The following is a 19,046-nucleotide window of genomic DNA, read 5'->3' on the forward strand; positions in this document are numbered from 1 at the left end:
GAGAAGCGACACACAAAATGAGGTCTTCTCGTTTAAGAGGGTGGTAAAGGGTTATTTTCGTGCAACGTGATCACCGTTTTTTATTTCACGTTCAACGTGTTTTTACTTTTTTATTTGACGTTCAGTCGTGCAAGACAGGTGCCTCGTTCAACGTGTTTTGCTTATTTAATTTTACGTGCATCGTGATTGTCAAATGCTTATTTTGCGTGCTCGGTATTTTTCAAATAATATTTTATCAAACACTTTGCAGGGATCGTCAAGAAATACTTTTTTAAAAGCCTAAACCATTTATATCATAAAGGTTGGTGTATACTAAATCGGGAACATCAAGTAAAACAGAGAGTTTATATATACAAGAATACAGTGACTCAGTCACAAAAGGTTCATATCAAAGTCTTTATTTTTCGTGCAACGTTCATGACAGAAATTATTTCACGTTCAACGTGAAATTATGACTTATTTTATGTTTTTTCCGTGCAAGCACCCCCCTTTACCACCCTCGTTTAATAGTATAGAAATACATGTAGGCTACTACAAATAGCTTGTATTGAAAAAGGGGGAGGGCAAAAAAATGTCCTGTCTTCAAGTACCTATGTGAACTATCATGAAACACATTCTTTTAATTTAATTTAGCACGTTTAAAAGGGTGCCTAGAATGGATGAATAACGAATCAAACTATAATTTATATTCAGGGATAAAACTATTTTTTGATAATTGATCGAGTTCGTATTCCATTCATTTCCATTCCACCTTTCATTTTAAATTACGTTTTTGTGACGTCATAACGCCTTAACAACAAAATGGCTACTTTGGCAAAATTTTGGGAGTTTGATTTATGCAAATATGATTATTAAATACCATCTAGGAAAATGATTAAGGCATTTAGACGATTTACCATTGCACGAAAAATCTGGTCAAAGGATGATGCTCCGGAGTCCGAGGAAACAGCAAATAATGAGCCGGGCAGCCCTAAAACGCCAGCCTTAAAAAATAAATGGGGAACAGCTGTCAAAAGTGTGGTAAGCCTGGATATGACGGCGTAATTCAACATTGATGCCAATTTTAAGCATTTAAAATAAGAGTGTGAATTACATAAAATGAAATAAAGGTCGGGTATAATAGTCGAAAAAGGTTATTAACATCTATAAATAGATACATTTACATTTCAGTCATTAGTTCAAGTTGAACTGTCAAGCTTGAGCATAGTAGTCCAAATAATTATGACGTTAAAATTTATAAAAAAATTTCCAAACTTGTTTCCGAATCCCATATTTGAACTTTATGTAACATTGTAATATTATCTTGTAATTTACTAAGGGTAATTTTGCAGCACCAAAAATATACATGCAAGTATTATGTTACGTATGATAGAAAGAAAAAAATAATAAAAGGATGGTGAAAGGGGAGGCACTTATTTGATTTTATTTGAAATAATCCCCAACGACACAAATCAGTAGTCCATCATTTGACTCAGTGACTTGCTTACAAATGGGGGACGGCACAATTGATATTTACTTTTTGAATAGTGCAATAACTGAAAAAAAAATAATAACTGGCCTAGCTAGCAATTTGAACCAAGGTAGATTGAATAGCATAAAATAAGGAGAGGGTATGATTGCCAATGACAACTATGTTGGTAGGAACATGGAAATATACATGTACTCTTTACCGTAAGGCATCAAACTGTCATTTCGGCTACTTTTAGCGTCAAATTTGTTAATATTTACTGTGATTCGTCAAAATATCCGTAATCGTGATTCGTCAGAGGCCTCAAATAATTATCGCTTACGTTACGGTTATTTTTGGGAAAAATATAACGTGATTCCTCAAAATTAGTCGATTTTGTCATTTGGCAAGAATTTTTACCGTTATTCGTTATAAAGGTACAACTATTTCGACTCTCAACTATCCATTACTGACATTTGATTTAGAGCTTAAATGACACAGAATCAAGCAGCTCTATGTCACGGCCGAAAATGGCCTTCAAGAATGATCAAAATCTTAACCATATAGTAGGCTATAAGTATAAAATATAATAGCCCCCGACATGACAAATTGAATCGAAAAATAATTTGAAACAAGACAAAAATAAAAGCGGCATTTAGGCCTGATTTGTAACCAAAATGGTCGGAATTCAAAACGTTTACCGGTCAGTACTCGACTAATATCCGACCATTTCCCGATCAACGACAACCTGTACGATATGTGGTCCAGATTATCTCGACCAATGCACGATCGCTTCATGATCACTGCGACTTCTATATTTTTTTTCATCCCAGACCAACTCGATAAATCTCTACGCGACAACACTCGACCACTCTTCGATCTCTACTAGGCCATTCACGAGTATACATGACTGCTACACGATTCTCTGCTCTAATTTACTCTAATAACTTTGCTTCTGCAAAAATATATTGTCACTATTTATTTTTTAACTGTACACAGATTCCTCCATGTTCAGTACGCGTCTGTTCTTTTGCAAGGAGGTCTAAAATTTTAGAAGAGAGAACAAAGATACCAAAGGACCAATCAAACTCAAAGGTCGAAAACAAACCGGCAAAACCTTAGCGAAAAACGAAAACCGATGAGAAGACAAACAGATGTCTACATCATTCAGCATAGAAAACTAAAAACTTAGCAACACGAAACCCTATAAAACCTTGGGTGATCTTAGGACTGGTGTTTCGGAATGGAAGTAGATCCAGCATTTTGGCCCCAGAGCATTTTTCAAATACGAAAAGTAATTGTCCATTAAAATTCATTATCAAATAGCTGATGACTAATTTAGCCTTCAAAGTTAGTTTTAAGAACATCAAAATTATATTTTACCTGTTTAATGGGCTATTTTTGTTTGAATGTCCGTATTTTCAGTATGTCCAGAAATTTTGTAGTATAAAAATAAGAAGATTTTGTATAATTGCCAATGAGACAACTCTCCACAGGACACCAAATGACACAGAAATTAACAACCATATGTCACCGTTCGGCCGAGTGTTTACAAACACTTTTTTCCTACGCTTTTTGATACAATTTTATATGAAAAAAAAGTAAGACGAAAGACAAATGGTTTTTATTTGAATTCGTGATAGATATAAACAGTTTCAGAAAAGGTATCCTCCAGGAGATTGAACTTCTATTTTTTTGCCACATTTTGGGGAAATATGTGACATCTTTACCCCCTGTTTGCAATAGTATTCGTAAAAACAAGCAGGTTGTTGCCATGGATACAATAAAAATAATATCTTGAACTATTCAACTACTGGGTATCAGACATATGCACATATATATATGACACAAACAGTAGGCTTAATTTTAAGAAAGCAAGGAAAAGGGGATGGTAAAATTTATGTATATCGCTATCTTATCAGTACTAATCCAGTGACAAATCTCATTTTGAAGAAAAGTGCAGTAAAACTCCCGTTGGGCGTTACAAATCAGCGTCCTACTTTGCTTTCAGGAAGTTTTTTATAACCACTGGATCCTCTTTGTCCAACTCCTGCAAGTCTCTTATATTTTCGATTTTGCCATTTGATTAGGGACTTTTCGTTTCGAATTTTCCTCGGAGTTCAGTGGAGCAGTATTTTTGTGATTAAAAAATATACCGACCACGCAGTAGTCGCCTTCTCAGCCTCTGCATCACCTAAATTTCTCGGCACCCTTTGCTGTCTATCCCTTCTCCGCTATCTACAAGCTCCGTCACAGCTATTAAACTGTCTATCTGAGCTCTAACCACCTTGCCAAACAATCCAACTGCTTTATTTCCATGTAGATATTTTAAATGTATAATTTTACTCAGACCTTCTGTGAACTACTGAATCTATCCAGATAAACGGGTAACGTATCCATTGGACACAGATAATGCCCCTGTTTGCATATAACGTTATCAAGTGAAGAGTCATAACATAAGAACGGTATAAGTGACACCACCCAAATTCGCACTTGATCTGTGTTTTATGGTATTATGTTTCACACAATTTGTTTGAGGCAAAATAAAATTAGAGAACATACAGAAACTGATTGCTGGAACGTACGTATACTAGTGCGTACTTACGGACGGACACGGATAACTCTTGATGCATCCTCCGCTCCAGCGGGTGATAAAATTTTTAGATGTTTTATACTGAAATTGTACATACCCGACCAATGTCCGACTATCCCTGCGACCCCTATACGATCAAGTCGATCTGGTCTGGCCGAGATTAGGCTGAGATCGAATGTAGTTGATTTTGTGTGGCCAGTCGAGTTAAGATCGTGTATAGATCGTGAATTGCCAATTGGTCGGAATTATCGAATAAGTATTCAGTTATAGTGGTAGGGTTGGAGTCGTGATGGAGTCATCAAGGAGTCGTGAATGGCCGAGTTAAGTTCGTGTACAGTCGGATAGCAGTCGGGTAGTAGTTATTCACGCTTGGTCGTGGAAATTTGGACAATCGGATTCATCGACTTGATCTGATCGGCAGTGTGAACCTAGTTTAATATATATTTGGGTTATTTTCATATTGTTTATGTTTCTACTTTTTTCTCTTTTTCAGAATCGTAGACAATCGGTAAGTACGAACTTTTCTTAATTTATAAATTCAAAAGTTTTAAATTTCAACCTGATTAAAATTTCGAACATATGTCCAAGTTTTGCCTTGTAGGTAAACTTGTTCCCATTATCTGTATTTTTATTCAAATTTGTTGAAATAGTGACGCAACACTATGCAAATAACCCTGCCTTTAAAACAATGATATGAGGTTTGATTGCCAGTGAGACAACTATCCACCAAATTTGAAATTATTTAAGCTATCATAGGACACTGTTCGACCTTCAACAATGATCAACAACGTTACATGCATACCGTAGTGTCTCTGACATTTGATGGGCCCTATCAAATTTTAAAAAGACAACCATACGTTAGAGCAATTTGCCACAAAATAATGAAAGTTGAATAATTCAAACAAGGAAACCAGAGGCATGAATTATGACAAAACATTATTCGACAAGCACTCAATCTCAGGCTTTAGACTTGGAACAGGCACACATAGTATGTAGCGCTAAACCCGTCCCTCACCGGGCATAGCAACGTAACACTTACAACGCAAAGCCTACTACTGTACAGAGTAAAATCCTGTAAAACATAATTGAAACATGAATTGCCTCGTTTGTTTGGCACGAAGCGTCCTCTTAGGATCTTTACATCCTTTACCATGTTTATAGAGTAACCACATTTTCGTATGTAGAACAGTTCCACAATCAAAAAATTATCAACAAAATGAAAATTGAAAATCACAACTACGGTAGGCTTAAAGTTTTTATACACGTTTTACATCAGGAAGTGATAAAAGTTTTTGGTCTTCTGATAATAAATTTGAAGCGCAAACAGACATTTGTGACAAATACACACACACACACACAAAAATAAGATAAAACACACAATTTTTGTTTTGTTTCACAATAACTTACCAGTTAGGCAGGCCAGTTTAGACAGATTTATAAGATCCTACCAGATCTTTCCACAAAACTTGAAAAGAGAAGATTGCTTCAAGACGTCTTAACAAACTGCCATAAAAAAATATATTGACCAACCGCATCTACATTGGTAGTGGACTGTTCGTCATTCTATATTTGTTAGAGGAAAGTATATAACATTATTTTTATTATTTACAGTTAAGAAGAAAGAGCGAGGTAGAGAAAGACCCGTTTCTAGATAAATTTACAGTCACAGGAAGAGCATTCGAAAAAGACGAAGATGACCATTTTGAATGTTCTAAATTATTTACCAAAAAGTAATTATATTAATTTTTAATGAGTTTTAAAGACACCACCAAATTATGGTGGCGCTGCTTGCTAGTTGGTTTAAAAATTAGATTGAAATTATGGATCTATATGATGGTGACTGTTATTCTATATGAATGCTTCTATCCGTCTGATATGTTCTATTTCTGAAAAAAAAATCTTTTGTATATTCTTGTTATTTAATTTCTGCCTTTTTTATATGAATTATTATCTGACTTATATAAGACAAGAACCACATGACGGGTCCAATTAGCAGAGCAGGCCCCGGCGCCATAAAACTTTTTTTTTCTGAGTAAAAAATATTCTCAGAATGAATTATTTTACTCAGCTAAGAATGAGAACTTTTTTATCCGCCATAAAAAATATTCTCAACGTTGAGAATATTCTCAGCTGAGATTTTTTTTTCTTTGCTGAATTTTTTTTTCTCAGTGATGTAAGCGGTAAAATAGATGTTTTCAAACTTAAAAGTATACCAAACTTCGCTAAAACTCAGTTTTATCTGTTTAGCAATAATGTAAAACATGAAAATAGATGTTTTGTCTGTATCAACGACAAATATATGACGACACTACCCAGTTATCACCTTCCCCTTTTACCCCCTCCCCCGAATCTGTCACTATACTGCACAAATGATATATTAATCAATTTTGACTACTATCTGTTTAAAACCAATCAGGGGGGAAATTATTTAACTTTCTTCGTAGTAATTTGGATACCTGAGATAATAAACAGTAGATATAGTACATTATGTATATTTGATTATTATACATGTATTTCGTAAATGGACATCAAGTTTAGCACCCCATTACTCAGTCTTTTTTTCTTTATCTTTTTTTGCACATTTCTTTCTTTCTTTCTTTTTTTTTTGGGGGGGGGGGGTATTTTTTATTCTGAATACCTTGTATATCTTTGGTAATTTCAAATAAAGATGATATTCTAGTGGGATATATAATGCACAATACATCTAGTGTAGGAGTATCTACAATGATTCTATGAATATCAGATGTTGCTCAAAGGATTTTATTGGTTCTAAAAGATATTGGATGCTCTCATGATTAGACTATATTAAATAACTTTTGTAGTCGTTAGATTGCTTTGTTTAAAAAAAAACACACTTCCATTTCTGTTGATAACATATTTTGTGTCTACAGAAAATGAAGACAAATTTGATGTTGCGTATTTATCCTAAAGAATATGTATGAAAAAGAAGACGTTAACCAATCAAAAAATGTTGGACTGAGTAAATATGTGTATGTTTTATCGATACAATTTCATTTAGAGTCAAAATTTTAAGATTTGAAATGTCAAAATTTCAACTTTGAAAAAAAAATTCAAAACCAAATTTATGTTTTCTATGTCCCTAATACGCTTCGGAATCCGTAAAAACCCTATTGACATTCAATTCTATATCAAAATACCCTAAAAAGCAACATGTAAGATTTATTTTTTTTATACAGTACTTAAGTATGGTTTTGGCTTTACTCAAATATCTAAGAATATTCTTAACTTTGAGTAAAAATAATTCTGAGAATTTTTTTATGGCGGTGTTTTTGCTGAGAATAAAAAATCTGAGAAAATTCTCAGGCTGAGTAAAAAAACTTTACTCAAATAGTTTTATGGCACCGGGGCCAGGACTTCTGAAGGATGTTTGCTGCTCAGTTTCAAAATAAATAACTTACCATAAAACTAGTATTAATTGATAGGCGATTAATTGATGAATCAAAAAAGCAAAAAAAAAATATAGGGGTCAATGTGCTTGTGTTCGAGATATTTGCCATTGGAATTTTGGCGGGAAAATGTTCTCTCTTGAATTTTCTTAGCTTTATCATTGACATGTTCAAGTTCTCAAAAACTATGAAAAAATAAATAAGATTTAATAAGACTTCTACAACTGAATTGGCTTATAATTATACATGTATGTAAAAGATTTATAAAAAAAAATAAATGGGGGTCCATGGGCAATTTTTTTTTTTTAAGGCATTCAGATGGATAAAACCAAAGGATTTCGAAAATCTGACAAAAATTCCAAAACATGACAAGCAAACATCCTTAAAGAGTACTCCATTAGTGTAACTTATCGAGGGCGGCTACTTTATATTTATTGATAGAGAAAGCACCACTACAGTAACTTGCATGTGCCGTGATTGGATCGGATCAAACTCAGTACCTCAACCCTGATGTCATATTTTATGTTAGCTGCATGTCAAACCCCTATTACACCATCAATCGATGACCTCGATTGGTTTGAAATATTTATAGAGTTGACATTAATGATTATGCCGTAGACGTAGAAAAATACTACCAGTTTGATATTTTGATATTGTAACTTGCGTAGACGTTGATAAATACGAGAATTTTGATATTGTAACTTGCCGTAGACGTTGATAAATACTAGAATTTTGATATTGTAGCTTGCCGTAGACTTTGATAAATAATAGAATTTTGATTTTGTAACTTGCTGTAGACGTTGATAAATACTAGAATTTTGATATTGTAACTTGCCGTAGACATTGATAAATATGAAAATTTTGATATTGTAACTTGCCGTAGACGTTTATAAAGACGAGAATTTTGATATTGTAACTTGCCGTAGACTTTGATAAATAATAGAATTTTGATGTTGTAACTTGCCGTAGACGTTGATAAATACGAGAATTTTGATATTGTAACTTGCCGTAGACGTTGATAAATACGAGAATTTTGATATTGTAACTTGCCGTAAAAATTGATAAATACGAGAATTTTGATATTGTAACTTGCCGTAGACATTAATAAATATGAAAATTTTGATATTGTAACTTGCCGTAGACGTTGATAAAGACGAGAATTTTGATATATTGTAACTTGCCGTAGACTTTGATAAATAATAGAATTTTGATGTTGTAACTTGCCGTAGACGTTGATAAATACGAGAATTTTGATATTGTAACTTGCCGTAGACGTTGATAAATACGAGAATTTTGATATTGTAACTTGCCGTAGACATTGATAAATACGAGCATTTTGATATTATAACTTGCCGTAGATATTGATAAATACGAAAATTTTGATATTGTAACCTGCCGAAGACTTTGATAAATAATAGAATTTTGATATTGTAACTTTCCGTAGACGTTGATAAATACGAGAATTTTGATATTGGAATTTGCCGTATTAGTTGAAAATTCTCGAATTTTAATATTTTGATATTGTAATTTTAAATATTTCTATTTTTAGATTTTGGAAGGAATTGGTTTTTGACCCTGCTGATTTCCCATATTATTATTGGTCGATGTTGGTTGCATCGGTCATCATGTACAACATCGTGTTCATCATCCTGAGAATAACCTTTCACGATCAAGTCGAGTCTGACCACAATATACCCATCTGGTTCGCCTTCGATTATCTCTCAGACTTTTTCTATCTTTGTGATATGTTTGCCAAAAGCAGAATCGGTTAGTATTTACTATACAATGCTATAGTGGTAGCATAAATATATGGGTATTGTTCAGTGGCGGATTCAGAGGGTGGTTTCCAGGATTAAAATCCTCTTTTTTTAGCTTTCGATTATATCTCAGACTTCTTCTATCTTTGTGATATGTTTGCCAAAAGCAGAATCGGTTAGTACTTACTATACAATGATATAATGGTAGCATGAGTATATGGGTATTGTTCAGTGGCGGATTCAGAGGGTGGGGTCCAGGATTGAAATCCCCTTTTTTTAGCCTTCGATTATATCTCGACTTCTTCTATCTTTGTGATATGTTTGTCAAAAGCAGAATAGGTTAATACTCATTATAGCAATAGCAACTGTTTCGATCATTAGTCCTGGAGTTCTCTGACGTCTGATAGCTTTTTTAAAGGCTTATCGGGCCCAAAAACTAGTCCTCGAAAAAGGCCGTCACACGTCAGAGCAATCCGTATGACTAATTGAACATGTGCTTATAAGTTAGAAATAATGCGTTAAGTAAGCTATAAAATGTCTCGATATGAAGAAAAAAACCCGTAAAGCAATTCATCAGCCTAATACATACTTCAACAATGAACGAAAATTATATATTTAGCAGACCGTTACCAACGGCAACCACTGGACGACAGGTTCGTGGTACTAAGTACAGTCACCCCGCCACATATAATATGAGCACTCACAACTCCCCTCATCTTAAACATTAAAGGTGTAACAGCACAACATAAGAACATGTTTTGATATGTTGGGAAAAACTTTGCGTTAGATTCCAGTTAATTTGGTGTTGTCGGCGGCGGCTTTCGTGTCATACCACCAAATCACATTGTCTTATTAATTATTTGGTATTATTTAGTTACAAAATATTATGCCTTTGCTAAGACACAAAATCTGTCTTTGTTAAAATACGTGTATGTGGTGAGATTGTCAATAGACAGTCATATAATTGAGTCTTAATAACATGGATTTAAGCAATTAGGCAGCAGTTCTTTTGCGCCAATTACTGTTTTTTCAGGGGTATCATTTGCGCCAAATTTTATTTTCCAAATGTATCAATTGCGCCAATTTTCGAAACTCATATGCGCCAATTTATCTGTACACATAGCTATCATAAATAATAATGATTGTATATATTTATTCTTTTTTTTTGGCTCAAAAAGTATCATATATTCGGCGATATTTCACCATGAAGATGAGCATCTGGAGAGAAATGACTTAAAATGCACTAGACCGTCAATGTAAAGATAGAGAATAAAACTTATTGCTTTGCTGAACATTTAATAAAGATATACTAATGGAGAAGAAAATAAAAGCTTTTGCTGATTATATTTTAGCCACATATGTTGATGACACAGTGCTTTGTTCCCACCATGCGTACGGGCTTTATTATTATTAGAATTATTATGAACTGTTTTATGCATTTTAACCTTCAAAGTTTGTGTTTTTGGGCAATAAAGTGAAGTTACAAGCTACTACATACATTAAATTGGGAAGTACCCATGCAGCAACAGTAAGAAGAATATATATTTCAGAAAAAGAACATTTGCAGTGTAAACTGCCGGTTCAAAGTCCGAATAAAGGAGTAGGGAAGTAATTTTTCTTCTAATTGGCGCAATCGTATGTTTTGATTTTGGCGCAAATGATACCATGTAATTTTAAAACATGTGGCGCAAACGTAGCATTGACGAAAAAAAGTTGTGGCGCAAAAGGACGCATTTTTGGCGCAAACGGATCTCTCCCAGCAATTATTAGTTATTGTACGGCCCTAAACGATGAGCAAAATTTATACCGTTTAGTCAGCTATGAAAGGCTCAGACATGAAAAAATGTAATAATTCAAATTCAAATAATAAAAAAAAAACAATGGCCTGATATTACAGTCAGCAATCAACGAAAAAATATCCCAAAAATTACAGATCTATACAGAAGACACCCAGCAGTATACATGTATATATCAGTCATAGGACAAACTCAAAAATTGTCCTATCATTTCAACTAAAATCGATATTTTTCAAACAAAACGTTACCAAGTAGCTACGTTACTGATTATTTCAAAACTAATAGGATATTAATACTTATCAAAAGATTTAATTAGAGTGTCAATATTTTGAGTTTGCATGCTGTGGTTAATTTGTATTTAATTTAATTTTTAAATATCAATTTTCTATTCTCAATTTATATACTAAAAATCTTAGTGAAGACCAGCAAGATAGCAAAACTCTATATAAATCGCCATGGAGGCTATTATGCCGGAGCCGGTATAATAGCCACTGCCTAAATAAATATATGAATATTAAGCCGAATTTATTTAAGTTATAACTTATATCTACGTTTACTTCTTTTTCAGGGTTTCTTGAGAGTGGTCTCTTGGTGAAAGATGTTGGTCGCCTGACCAACGTATACTTGAAGTCTTGGATGTTCAAGGTCGACATATTAGCCATCTTACCAACCGACTTTTTTTATTTTCTACAACGAAATACAGCCTTTCGTTTAAACAGAATTATCAAAATTTGGAGAATGAGGGAGTTTTTTGGCTTGGCTCAGACTCATACAAACTTTCCCAATCTTTTTGGTGTTGCTCAGTTGATTTTATACATTATCATCATTATACACTGGAACGCCTGTTTTTACTTCTCAATTAGCCGTTATCTTGGGTTCGGAAGCGATGGTTGGGTTTACCCTGATCCAACCACCGAAGATTACGGGGATTTCTTTAAGCAGTATGTAACCAGTTTTTACTGGTCTTGCTTGACGTTGACTACAATCGGAGACACGGCTTATCCGGAAACAGTCATGTCCTATTGTTTCTGTATAGTCGATTCACTGGTTGGTGTGTTGATTTTTGCTACTATTTTTGGAAACGTTGGTGCGTTGATTAACGGAATGGATGCCGCAAGAACGGAATATCAGGCCAAGGTAGATTCAGTGAAGAGATACATGGAATTAAGAGGTGTGTTCGGAGAACTGCAAGTACGTGTCATCAAATGGTTCGATTACACGTGGAACAACAAACAGTCGTTTGATGACAAAGAGGTACTATTTTACCTTCCCGAAAAACTACGCGCCGAAATTTCGGTGCACGTTCATTTAGGGACATTAAGACGAGTCGCGATTTTCCAGGACAGCGAGCCAGGATTGCTTGTCGAACTTGTGTTGAAACTTCGTTTACAGGTCTTTAGCCCTGGTGATTATATATGCCGTAAAGGAGACATCGGGAAAGACATGTATATTGTGAAACGCGGGAAATTACAAGTTGTGTCAGACGATGGAAAGGTAATTTTTGTTACACTTAGCGATGGTTCCGTCTTCGGCGAAATCAGCGTTCTTAATATCTCTGGAAACAAGACCGGAAATCGTCGAACTGCAAGCGTGCGCAGTGTTGGTTATTCAGATTTGTTTTGTTTGTCGAAAAGGGATCTATGGGATGCTTTAGAAGAATACCCAGAAGCCAAGAAGAATCTGATGCACAAGGGTCAACAACTCCTTCGTAAAGACAACCTTCTCGACGAGGATGCCGCCAGAAAAGAGGAGAGACGTCTACAGAATCTGGACAAGAGGATTGAACTGATTCATGACGCAGTTGATGACCTGCAATTTAACGTCAAAAGACTGGCTAAACAAATACAAAATCAGCAGAACCCAGGCCTTCTACAAGCGAAATCTAAGTCACGTATCGAAGTCATGCCTACACCACTAGAGCAACCGAAGTCTAAATCACGTATTGAGGTGATGCCTAAACCACAAGAGCAACCGAAAGAAGATGCTAAAGACCAACCAAAAGTTGCTGCACCGAAAGAGGAATATAAAGACCCAACAAAAGCACCTGCTCTGAAAGAGGAAAGTAAAAAAGAACCAGAAACAAAACCAGAAGACAGCGAAAAGTAGAACATTCAAAAAGAGTTTCGTAAAATCAATGCAAATCACAATTTTCTAAAACTGACATTTTCAGTGTTTCAAATATACTTTGAAATTAGTATGACTGTAAAACTGAAATTTGGAATGCCTGCAATGCACGGGGTGGTGTATGATTGTTGGGATTTAGAACTTCAATAATCACAAATGTCGTTATCATGACCTAATGGCTTTATTGTTTTTAAAAAACACATATTTAATATTGAAATATCATATAAGACTGTCATACTGATGCATTTGAATACTATTAATTTAATATGTATTATTGTTATTTATCATATTTTGTTATTATGTGAATTGTTAGTAAGAAGTAAAAATGGACAAACACTACTAAGTTTAATTTCAAAACTATGATGGATTTTCTTATTTGTTTGTTACATGTATGATTAAGATTTGAGAATGTTGTGATTGTTTGGGGGCAAAAACCTGTGATAAAGTGTTGAAAATTGATGTTATTTTTATCATATTTTATTTATTGAGCGTTTTTGTGTATTTGATTTTCATTATGTCGTAATTTATATGCTGTTAATGTTACTGGATTAGGTCGTCTAAATACGGGTGCCACGTGTGGAGCAGGATTTGCTTACCCTTCCTGAGATCCTGATATAACGCCCGTTTTTGGTAGGGTTCTTGTGTAACAGTTAATTTAAGTCCGCAAGACTATTTTTCCTAGTTAATCGAGTCCATGTCTATGATTTTACTAGGAATATAAGTCCTAGGACAATTTTCCTAGGAAAGTAAGTCAATAGCTAGTAAAATATGTCTGGCACTTATTTTCCTACGGAAAATTGTCCAAAAACTTGTTTTTATATAAGTTTTCATTATATTATAAAATTAATTCCAAAGGAAAAATATTTTCTTTACTGGAGATTGGAAAGTTTCATTACTTTTTCTTATCAAAATAAATGACACTAGAACACACCCGCAAAATCGCGGGGGAATAGAGCGTACTATGTAAACTGTAAAATAAATTATAACTGGAGAATTCCAGGAGAGGTATCAAAAGTCGAAGGAACTTGGGGACTGGGCACATTTTTTTTGCCCTTCCTATTTTTTCCAAATACTGATTTTTATTCCCTCTGTTTTTCTGTATAAACATATACATGATATATACATACTATAAGTACTATATAAATCGGTCACTAATATATTAAAAGTCACCCCAGTAAAATATATGGACGCTTATATTTTTGTTTTCCTCCCAAAATAACCCAAACTGAAATACTTTAAGCAAGGGTGATAAATGCTGGAACACACCCGCGGGCATCCAGAACGTGGTTGAAAGTATGTAAAGTGTTGTAGGATGAATTTTTGTAAAAAAAATAATGACTGGAGAATTTCAGGATAGATAATTAAAGTTATAGGTTCTTTGGGACAGGACAATTGTTTTTATATGCATCCCGTCATACTTTGAACGACAAAATTATTTCATGTCTACCTGTGCGAATTTCAAACGCGCAATTTTACACTAGTACTCAAAACCCTCCTTCCTTGATGGGTGCATTTTACATAGACAAATAAAATCGTATAATATAATCAAAATGAGGATGTTAATTTGATGTATGCCTTTTTGTGCTTCTTCGTTACATTTGTTGTTTTTTATAGTGATTAATATGATAACACAATGTTGACTACTGTACCCCTATTTTTGACATTTTTGACTATTGTGTCTGTTTGTTTTGTTCAAGCATCGGTGACAATATAATGTAATGTGATACGACTGTCATACAAGTGAGAGGTTTAGCTAGCTATAAAACCAGATTCAATCCACCATTTTCTACATTTGAAAATGCCTGTACCAAGTCAGGAATATGACAGTTCTTGTCCATTCGTTTTTGATGCGTTTTGTTATTTGATTTTGCCATGTGATTATGGACTTTCCGAATTGATTTTCCTCCGAGTTCAGTATTTTTGTGATTTTACTTTTTTCTAGCCCGACTCCTATTTTTTCCTCCAAAACTTCTATATTTTTTTTTAATTGATTTAAATAATGCGTTTATGTGTATGTTATGAACATACATTACTATAAATAAAGTGTATTTGCTTTTTACTATATCAACTCTCAATTTACTAATCGATCCACGGCGGTCATTGACATATTATATAGACCCTCTCTATTTAATAAACCCAGTGACCTTCGTGGATAGTAAACTTGAAAATGATAGCAGATAGCAAATACACGTTATTCATAATCCTTGGTATGTACAAATTACAGAAAAAACGAAAACCGGATGTCCAGTCAGACTTGAAATTTCGTCCAATGACGGAAAAATTTCCGGACGCAGTTTTTATCGTTTTTCATCCAAAATAACCCAAACTGAATAATCATAAGAATGGATGACAAATGCGACAATACGTGGTACCTTTAGGACACATAGACATGATGATTAATTTATTGTGGAAGGAAGAGAAGCGACACACAAAATGAGCTCTTCTCGTTTAATAGTATAGATAGATGCAACTGGTATGACTATGACCCCTTAGATATTAAACGTTAACATTTCAAAGAAAACAGTAGACAGAATACAGAGAGTCTCTATATATTGAAGTTGTATAATCGTAGTTTACATGTAGATAAACGCGAAAAATAATTGTCGTCTATAAGGAGGTATAATAATTGTGGTTCTTGCGATCTAAACACCATGATATTGAGAACGCTCTGATTGGCTCATTTATCAAAAGTTTTCATTTTTGTTATCTATCATACGATTGGTTGTATTTGTGCTTGTTTCAAACCGGAAGTCTTATCTATGGCTAAAATTCAGTCTGATGACGGAATCATATCCGGACTTCTTTCTTGTCGTTTTTCTCCCAAAATAACTCAATCTGAATAATCATAAGAATGGATCACAAATGCGACTATGCATGTTACCTATAGGACACAGAGGCATGATGGTTGATTTATCGTGGAAGGAAGACAAGCGACACACAAAATGAGGTCTTCTCGTTTAATAGTATAGAGATAATGGAGTTGTGTATTTATATCTTGGATAAAATTAATGTCCCCAGGCTAATTTTTCTAGGAAATCATGTCCATGTCTTTAATATTCCTAGGTAAAAACGTCCATGTCCTTAATTCTAAAAGACGAATAGAAATATTATTAAAGAGTTGTGTATCATTTTTTTTTTTAATAAAATTTATGTCTCCAGACTTATTTTCCTATGAAATTCTGTCCATGTCATTAATATTCCTAGGTAAAAATGTCCATGTCCTTTATTTTAAAAGGAAAATTTTATAAACAAAGGAAACGCAATATTTATGTTTTAATATTGTTAAAAAGTTGTGCATTCAAAACATTTAATAGGATTCATGTCCCCAGACTAAAATTCCTAAGAAAATCATGTCCATGTATTATATTCTAGGTAAAATGTCCATGCACTTTGTTTCAAAGGTAAATTTAACTTTTATGTTTTAATATTATTTTGCAGTTGTGTATCAATATTTAGTGAAATTTATGACCTTGATTAATTTTTTCAAGGACATCATGTCCATGTCAATAATGTCTCGCGACATTGCAGACCCTTTGTTGGCCTTTGGCTGTTGTCGTCTGCTCTATGTTCGGGTTGTTGTCGCTTTGACACATCCCCCATTTCTATCTCAATTTTATTAGGTTATAACGTATATCTATACTATTAAACGAGAAGAGCTCATTTTGTGTGTCGCTTCTCTTCCTTCCACAATAAATTGATCATCATGTCTATGTGTCCTAAAGGTACCACGTATTGTCGCATTTGTCATCCATTCTTATGATTATTCAGTTTGGGTTATTTTGGGTGAAAAACGATAAAAACTGCGTCCGGAAATTTTTCCGTCATTGGACGAAATTTCAAGTCGGACTAGACATCCGGTTTTCGTTTTTTTTCTGTAATTAGTACATACCAAGGATTATGAATAACGTGTATTTGCTATCTGCTATCATTTTCAAGTTTACTATCCACGAAGGTCACTGGGTTTATTAAATAGAGAGGGTCTATATAATATGTCAATGACCGCCGTGGATCGATTAGTAAATTGAGAGTTGATATAGTAAAAAGCAAATACACTTTATTTATAGTAATGTATGTTCATAACATACACATAAACGCATTATTTAAATCAATTAAAAAAAATATAGGAGTTTTGGAGGAAAAAAAATAGGAGTCGGGCTAGAAAAAAGTAAAATCACAAAAATACTGAACTCGGAGGAAAATCAATTCGGAAAGTCCATAATCACATGGCAAAATCAAATAACAAAACGCATCAAAAACGAATGGACAAGAACTGTCATATTCCTGACTTGGTACAGGCATAATGTTGAAAATGGTGGATTGAACCTGGTTTTATAGCTAGCTAAACCTCTCACTTGTATGACAGTCGTATCACATTCCATTATATTGTCACCGATGCTTGAACAAAACAAACAGACACAATAGTCAAAAATGTCAAAAATAGGGGTACAGTAGTCAACATTGTGTTATCATATTAATCACTATAAAAACAACAAATGTAACGAAGAAGCACAAAAAGGCATACATCAAATTAACATCCTCATTTTGATTATATTATACGATTTTATTTGTCTATGTAAAATGCACCCATCAAGGAAGGAGGGTTTTGAGTACTAGTGTAAAATTGCGCGTTTGAAATTCGCACAGGTAGACATGAAATAATTTTGTCGTTCAAAGTATGACGGGATGCATAGAAAAACAATTGTCCTGTCCCAAAGAACCTATAACTTTAATTATCTATCCTGAAATTCTCCAGTCATTTTTTTTTTTTACAAAAATTCATCTTACAACACTTTACATACTTTCAACCACGTTCTGGATGCCCGCGGGTGTGTTCCAGCATTTATCACCCTTGCTTAAAGTATTTCAGTTTGGGTTATTTTGGGAGGAAAACAAAAATATAAGCGTCCATATATTTTACTGGGGTGACTTTTAATATATTAGTGACCGATTTATATAGTACTTATAGTATGTATATATCATGTATATGTTTATACAGAAAAACAGAGGGAATAAAAATCTGTATTTGGAAAAAATAGGAAGGGCAAAAAAAATGTGCCCAGTCCCCAAGTTCCTTCGACTTTTGATACCTCTCCTGGAATTCTCCAGTTATAATTTATTTTACAGTTTACATACGCTCTATTCCCCAGCGATTTCGCGGGAGTGTTCTAGTAACATTTAAATTTGCATTGTGTATATGTAACCGAATTCATTTATAGGATATTATAGGACATGCTTTCCTAGGAAAATTAGTCTGGGGACATAGATAACTAACATCAGACTAAATGTACTAGTAAATTCTGTAACATGGACTTTTTATACAAGTAACATTTGTCCGCCCAGACATATTTTACCAGGACAAATTTATCACTTACACTTGTTGATCAGTCTTAACTTTTCTATGAGATATTTTGTGTACTGTTTTTTTGTCTTTTGACCTTTTTTCAAACAATAACTCCTAGACTGCGACTTAAGACTACAGGGTCCTTGTCCCTCCCTTTAAAGTTTAAACATAAGGACATGTGGTAAAAGCATTGCCAATGAGACCACTATCAATTAAAGTTAAAATGAAGTGAATTTAAGCAATAATAGGCCAACGCACGCGGCCTTCAACAATGAGAAAAACACAAAGCGTACAATTAGCTATAAATATAGTGAAATACAAATGTACACCGAAAGTGTATAACAATATAAAATGAGTTGAAGTTTCAATCCTTATGAGACAATGCTGGAAAACGCAAAGGATATAGGGTGTCAATCCATGACATTGAACATTAAAAAAGCAAAGAAACAGTGCTTTTATTGAGATTCACACCGAGCAAAAAACCTCACCTCACTGTAAGTTTTAAACGGCCCCTAGCACTGGTTTGAGTGGAATCCTTGGAAAATATGATGTATCACCCCCAAATCGAGCCCGGTAAAAAC

At 34.0% G+C, this 19,046-nt stretch overlaps 1 protein-coding gene across 1 annotated transcript; it reads left to right on the forward strand.

The window, feature by feature from the left end:
* The first annotated feature begins 784 nt into the window (after positions 1 to 784).
* On the forward strand, positions 785 to 13,583 carry LOC143042619 (cyclic nucleotide-gated channel alpha-3-like). Its single transcript, XM_076215022.1, has 5 exons — positions 785 to 1,020; positions 4,534 to 4,548; positions 5,652 to 5,770; positions 8,997 to 9,214; positions 11,569 to 13,583. The coding sequence occupies exons 1-5, from the start codon at positions 871 to 873 to the stop codon at positions 13,104 to 13,106; spliced, it is 2,040 nt and encodes a 679-aa protein (XP_076071137.1). The 5' UTR covers positions 785 to 870; the 3' UTR covers positions 13,107 to 13,583.
* The last annotated feature ends 5,463 nt before the right edge of the window (positions 13,584 to 19,046 follow it).

Source organism: Mytilus galloprovincialis, chromosome 8, assembly GCF_965363235.1.
Source record: "Mytilus galloprovincialis chromosome 8, xbMytGall1.hap1.1, whole genome shotgun sequence".
Lineage (NCBI taxonomy): Eukaryota > Metazoa > Mollusca > Bivalvia > Mytilida > Mytilidae > Mytilus > Mytilus galloprovincialis.

Bases quoted from the DNA above. Each gene is read 5' to 3' on its own strand.
- LOC143042619 (XM_076215022.1), top strand. From the start codon at position 871: ATGATTAAGGCATTTAGACGATTTACCATTGCACGAAAAATCTGGTCA. The intron at 5,771-8,996 runs GTAATTATATTA...TTCTATTTTTAG, and splicing joins TCTAAATTATTTACCAAAAA to ATTTTGGAAGGAATTGGTTT. The intron at 9,215-11,568 runs GTTAGTATTTAC...CTTCTTTTTCAG, and splicing joins GTTTGCCAAAAGCAGAATCG to GGTTTCTTGAGAGTGGTCTC.